Here is a 7,360-nt window from a genome sequence, read left to right as displayed (position 1 = left end):
TTACGTGTTCCTCATTAAGAAGTTGAAACCTTGGTTTTGTGGTACATTAAAGTTCTGTAATGAAAAGGGAATCAAAATATATTTTCTTAAATATCAAATATTGTAATGAACAATATTTCTATGTTAAAAATCCATGTTATTTACATGTATACTCTTCGGTTACACTGCCACGTACGCGTATATTGATGCGTATTATAGTCATGTACGCGAATATTGATGCGTATTGTAGCCACGTAACGAATATTGATGCGTATTATAGATATGTAGCGAATATCCATGCAAATTTTAGCCACGTAACGAATTTTGGTGTGTATTTTAGCCACGTACGCGAATATTGATGCGTATTGTAGCCACGAACGCGAAAATTGATGGGCATTATGGCCACTAAAGCGAATATTAAAGTGTATTATTTCCTAAGGACCCTCGTCCAATTCACAATAATTTCGTTATTATCAAGATACACCAGATACACTGGTTTGGTTGGGTTGCAGATCAATTACCATGACGAAAATAAAATTGGGTCATTTGATTTAAGACGTACTAGCAAATAAATTTTTACACAGTTTTTTGTTACATTTTATACTTACCTGTAGAAATTTATTATATAAAACAGGAATAACTAGTATTATAAGAATGATACAGACTACCACAGCAGATACCACTCCAACTATTATAGCATACTGTTTCGTGTTTTGAGTTAAATCTGGTACTCCCGGTGGTATTTTACCTTTCGCATTTACAAATATATTACCAACTTTATAGTAACGATTACCCACTTTCACCTAATAAAAATAATAGTTAAATGACAATTTTCAATCGCTCCGGGGATAGCATATACTATAGGCGGAATTTGGCCCCATTCATTTGTACATCAAAACTTATGCTCCGTAATCCAAGATGTTATCACAAAATTATAGAGTGAAAATACCTCACTAATTGAATGATTTCAATATTGATTCCTAAATTGCTGTTTAGCGGCCAAGACCAAGTTATGCGCCCTGCAAACCAAACTGCAAATCCACCACACTCTATAACACGTGGACTTACCCGAACTACAAGTTGAATCTCATTGACAGCTGAAGTAAGTTTTGGTCTACATGATACTGCTTCCTCGCCCAATTTGATAACAGGACATGTGATGTTTGTACCGGCATTGCTAGTGAGAGTAACTTGAATGTCTTCACTATCAACTTCAGATTCTTTAATATTGGTACCCTGAAACATATTCACTTCGAATAATGTCAAGTTAACCCTCGTTACTAATCTTGCTGTCCTGGTGACCTTTTTTCACTTTTATCTTCGACTTTTGTTGAAGAAAAATACCACGAACAGTTGTCCAGCCATCAGCTGGACTATCATCATCAGCAATCGATCTTCAGTAAGCCTTGCCAAGGTATATTTTGGTCATACCGGTTAAGGGGAAATAATCACAAATTCGAACGCATTTCCTACATGAACCTACTTATTCATATGGATAAAAATACCTACAAGTCCCCAGCAGTTTCGTAACTGTAAGGAAACAAATTTTATGTTTAGATGCGATGGGTTCATACCTTAATGCTAAGAGCATTTTCTAGGCTATCCACCAGTCCGTCCTTGGAAACAGATGAAAATTCTGGATCCGGATTAACTTTAATCTGACTTAAATTAGGATGAGTTTTAGCAAAGTCCCGAAGTTCCCTGACACCATCCATTATAAAGTAAATATCACCGCTGATAAATGTGTCATCGGGAACGACTGATGTCAGCTTGGGTGTTTTACAGATCATCGTTGTGGAAGATCTTACTATACAATCCTTAAAAAAATAGTTTAAAAATTTTGAACTCGTAAAACAGATATTATTATGGAATATTGAACTAAAGGATTTATTCCCAATTTCTTTTTTTATGAAGTTGACACACTCTTCTTACTGGAAGGTTATAAAGAGACTTACCTCTGCCTCAGATTCAATCTCACCATTATCTAAAGTTATAACGAGCCTCGGATTAGCTATTACATTCAAATTTGTTCCTTCAACATTGACATCCAAACCACCACTGTAAAAAATTAACAGATCCATTTATTAAAGAATGGATTTATAATTTGGATCATGATATTGATAGACATGGATGCAACTCGTATGAATGAGAACAGATGCACAATTGCCAGGATACCTTAGTACAGTCTCAAGACACCTCAAGCTAAAGACAGACCAGTTGACAGAATGATAAGTTTTAATCAACATCGTTTAAAGTAGTAAGGTAACGGTTATTCCGATTTTCCTTCATCCAAAACATGGGTCTTATGGTTCGGACATTCCATGGTTTTCCGTTTTTGGAACCTCTTGGTGGGTCAGGCCACGAATCGTTCCAATAATTGTTTCAGGGTCAACATGTCTGTCTGAATCAACCCTTGCTATTAGGTACCCACTGAGGCAATGACTGTCCTTCTACCTGGAGTAAACTTGAAATCTGTCCATTATACCTCTTAATGCTTCTCCGAGGATGTACATTTGTTATCTGTGGGTCTTTCCAAAAACAAAATGTTCCATTTGTCTCAGCTAAGACAGTATTCTTCATCATCAATGCTAATGTACCACATCCGATTGATTCATTAGTGTTTCTGTTCTGTTGACTTTGCTTAAACAGTTTGGTCGTGCACAGTAAAACTGTATCATTTAAACTAGAACAGCAAGACAACACCTTGTTATATACAATATTATGTATCAATTCAAAGGTGGAAAATCATAATAATATTTCCAATAAATGGAAGAATATTTTGGGATAGGCACATACTGAAATCATGCAGCATAACCGCCAAAGTAGCAAAGCAACCAAATTAACGTTGAAGCTTCAAAAAAGTAGCTACATTTCCATTTGATATCTGTTATACTGCTTAAACAGCAAACTTAAATAAATACGTTACCTTCTTATTTGACACTGCAAACTTAAATCTTTGATTTTAATATCAACTCTTTTAGTTAAATCAAGGTTCTCTCCTATTACTGTAATGTTGGTACCACCAGATTCTGGACCAAGTTCTGGATTAAAACTAGTTATACTGGCAGACTGTAATATATCACAATTATAGTAATATTAGTTCTACCTGATTCAGGGCTAAGTCCTGATTTACAGCTGAGTCGATCTGAATAATAACTAATATTGATTCATTTAAGATCACCAGATTTCCACGCACCGACCAAGATTAGGGCATACCACCATTATTTTGACTACCTCTCAGCCCGTTCTTACATTCGTTTTGTAATAGCAATGAATGTGGATCAGTCTGTCTTCTTTGCCAATAGCTGATCACTTTCAGACAAAGTATCCATCAATTCCACCTTTGGAGCCGAAAGAGTACAGGGTCTTTGTAACCTACACTTCAAGAGTTTGAAGAGTCTCATAGGATGGTAACCACAGGATAACGGTACGACCAAAATGATTGGTTTGGTAATAAAATAGAATACCTTGAAATAGAAATGTAGCTTGGAATTATTACCACTATTCACCGAACCTTTCATATAAGGACTGCTCTCTGTATCATTTATACTAACTGTTACAGCACATTTTTCTTCTTTGGACGCACTTTCAGTCTTACAGACTATCCTATAAAATACATGTACATGTAGTATGAATAGACAAACGAAAATGAGTCTCTTATGTGGACGTTTACTTGCCATCTTCCAACAACTACCTAGTCGAGTTGTCTAGTCATCATTACGAGTATACAAAAGATAGGGAAGGAACTTACTTTAAAGGTTGAAAGTGCATTGTTGACAATACATGGTACTGAACACAATTTGACAGATCTGTAAGCTCTCTTGCTTTCCCCTAAATAATTACCATGTATTGTAATAAGATTGTTTCCCGATTTAACGCCATGGTTGGGATCTATCTATAATAACGAGTAAAACAACATTTTACAGGGGGTGTTGGTATCAATTTTTTTTAGAAAAATTTCACTAAATACTGTCTCTTCTTTTTAAAAAAAAATACTTTCAGGGAAATTTTGTTAGTTACATGCGATCTTCAGACAACTGATAACTTATAATAAAGTACGCTTTTGAAAATGAATTTTAGCTTTCTTCTTTCTATGAAGCGATGATGTGGCATAGAGCTAGTAAAGCGCAGCTCTTGTAACCACAACAGCAACAACGTCAATGATAGATTAAAAAATGTCTACCATTCGTTCCGATATAAATCTCACTTACAGAAGTTATTTCTGGTAAACATGTATTTTCTAAACCTCCAGTATTTCTGTCTGTGGCAAAGCATTGACCCTTAAACCAAACACACATAAACTTGCTATCCTGGACACAAGCACTACAATTCAAGTTTTTTTGACAATAATCCAATGATATCTTCACGACCTATAAAAATCAAATACGTAATAATAATTTCCAATCGATTGGCGATGTTTTCTGGTTGGCATACAACTGGGTCCAAAGGTAATTTCTCTGCTATGAAACTTAATAAACCTGATAAAGTAACTTCGTTAAAAATTTTAAGCTGTCACATGTACAAGAATTGTCAACATGGTATTTAAAAGGACAGCCAGGCCATTTTTTGACCAATCACATTTTAGTCTCAGAAATTGGAATTTTTTAGCTGAGCTAATCAGTTATAGTGTACACAGCTCACTGTCTAAATTTCAGTCTTTAAATTCACGTGTGTCCAGAATAGGTCAAATGGGTGAAAATTAAAGTTATTAATTCAAAATTACAGGAATTATCACCTAATTTTCACCTAAAAGTTTTTAATTCAAAATTAATTTTCACCTAGGTGAAATTAAAAGTGAATATGTCGTATGTGAGCCACCGTACCTCAATCCTTAATATATAAATCTTTGAAGCCACAAAGTGTGGTGATTTAGCAATACAAATATTTTATACTATACAGTACCTTGTTCTCTGTTATTGTATAAGCTGTCTTGGTTTTTGTATTTATTTCAACATCTGCTAGGAATCCCCTTATATTCTTCTCATTGGGAATTTGAAACCAATATTTTTCATCCTAAAACATTAATCGGGTTTAACGATTCATTAAATTTTGAAAAAAGACAATCAATACATCTCTCAAAAATAAATTGTTTATTGAAATGACCAGATTTCCTTGTGGTTGACGTGGAACAGTCTCCTTGATCACTGAGGAGGTTGGTTACTCAATGGAGTCAGAAAGAAGGTAAAAAACATTGCCGTTGATGATGTATAGGGATACAGTGGTAGTTCAAGTAAAATTTAAGTAATCTGGATGATGTTTCTGACTTCCTTGGCCTATTTTGGGCGACCACCTTCCTCCGTTTAGCAAGTGCTGATGGGCCTTAGGGGGTCGTAAATTCCTGTTCATTACATTGAATTTCTATCTCTAAGGGGTTCTTTGAAAATTATCCATCGTTTGAAGTTGCAGTCCATTAATAAAAAATCTTCTATATTATTTATAGCCCAAAAGGCTGTGTTGAATTTGGCCATAAATTGTCGAAGCGAAGTTTGAACAAAAGAAATCCTTGTTGATAATACCCTTGTTCTGTGGTAGTAATATAGTTGACCATAGTTTGTTGATATTATAATATGTAACCGACCATCAACAGGAAATGGTATAACTGATGTTATAAGTTGATTCTTTACTACCTTAACTGGATTGAAATCTCTGCCTTCTTCAATACCTTCAAGTGCATTATTGTAGCCTGGCTTACATGAGGAGTTAGTCTAGAAAAGATATTTTGGAATACACAATTGTATATATATTTTTATTATTAGTAGTATCATTTTTTTATACACTGTACTATGTAAGGGCGATATGTTTTGGTCTAAATTTCACTTTCATGATATTCAATGTTTATGTGCAAATTTGGTGGAAAGTAGATATTAATTTTAAAATCTACTAACGATTTGTCCACATAAGTAGTACACGTGATTTACTTACTTAGTTTTCGAACATAGACAAATACATGAAAACTTGCGTAATTTTGATAAAATGTTCTGATTTGGCCAATTTTCGCCCTTAAAATTTTTCACAAAAAAATCCAATTTTCAAGGATTACTATTTCATGTTGTATTTCTGATGCCATACGATGTATTTTGAATAATAAAAATTTCTAGATTATCTTACAATTACGAGGAAAGGAAGACATCATTCTCCCAAGACGTATTATTATCTTATACCGTCGAATGGAACTCAATTTCAGTCAAGGACAGTAACTTATACTCATTCATCGACAGATTATTCAATTCGAGCTTCGATAAGATCTCATCAAGTTACGTAATATATGCACCAAGTTCATCGGATAAGAACTGATGACGGACAAACAGTGGTTATGCTTTTTTTTCATGCAGTCATTTAAGAATGATAACAATAAAAACAAACTTACCATATCATTATAACCAACTGTTCCGTGTCCTATGATCCATCCAGATGCAGTAACAAAGGTTTCGAGTCCACATTTTGATGAAACAATGTTCATGTCTTTTGTAATTTCCTCCATTCTGAACATACATACACTCGATCCGAACTTTTCATCGGGGATATGAGTTCCCTTGTCTCTATTGTAACCAAAACTAACAACAAGGCTTTCATGTGAAGGATGCTCGTACAATTTCCCTGCGATTGCCAAATTATACTTTTTTTCAGGTGTTTTAATATTGCCTTCTGATCTTTTCTCTGTACATGAGATAGGGATAGCAGTGAATGGATAAACAGATGTCTCGTTATACCAAATACGAAACAGCCAACTTGAAGTACCATTTTTACCCCTTTTATTAACGAGGAAGTACAATCCATCTTTAAATTGGAATCCGTATACAAAATGCACTTTAACGTCTTTTCTAAACTCGTCCGAAATCCGAAGCTTTCCATGGGATCCAGATGGCAAATAAGTTAAATGTCCAGAAGCAATCTTTCTGAAGGACAGAAGGTCGATCTGATTTTCAAGTGGTTGAGATATTCCCATGACAAGCTCGCTATGCTTTCTTTGTGATGGGGGTAAAAATAGTGCCACAACACTTCCATTTGAACCAACACTATCACCCTTGTTATTTTGAGAAGTTAACATAGTAAAATTTGATATATTGTTTAAATTATGGTATGTACACGATCCCTTGTCTGAAACTCCACAAACTAGGAGTTTACGAGTTCTATAATCTATTTCTAAGATTCTACTTTTACAAGTTTTACAAATTTTAATCTGATTGAGTTGCTTTAAATTGGAGTTCAGACGAGCTAAATAAAAAGATCCTGCCGCGTATACATTCCCTGTTATATTGTCTACAGCAATCGAAGTCGGTTTAAATGATATTTTTGTTACGTTTATTATTAAGCCATTTGTAAATGTAGTCCATTGAGTTCCTACAAGGAATACCAGTAAGAAATGGTGAACCACGTACAT

General features: G+C 34.5%; 1 protein-coding gene across 1 annotated transcript; it reads right to left on the bottom strand.

Annotated features, from left to right (window-relative positions):
• Positions 1 to 7,360, bottom strand: LOTGIDRAFT_167954 (hypothetical protein; the record flags this gene model as incomplete). Its single annotated transcript, XM_009065837.1, has 12 exons — positions 1 to 54; positions 588 to 782; positions 1,048 to 1,215; positions 1,554 to 1,796; positions 1,935 to 2,037; positions 2,906 to 3,048; positions 3,447 to 3,585; positions 3,731 to 3,810; positions 4,191 to 4,349; positions 4,882 to 4,992; positions 5,496 to 5,684; positions 6,347 to 7,360. 12 exons carry the CDS (start codon positions 7,358 to 7,360, stop codon positions 1 to 3), a joined length of 2,598 nt encoding a protein of 865 aa, XP_009064085.1.

Source organism: Lottia gigantea, assembly GCF_000327385.1.
Source record: "Lottia gigantea unplaced genomic scaffold LOTGIsca_71, whole genome shotgun sequence".
In the NCBI taxonomy this organism is placed as follows: domain Eukaryota; kingdom Metazoa; phylum Mollusca; class Gastropoda; family Lottiidae; genus Lottia; species Lottia gigantea.
This window is presented reverse-complemented; position numbering and strand designations above follow the sequence as displayed.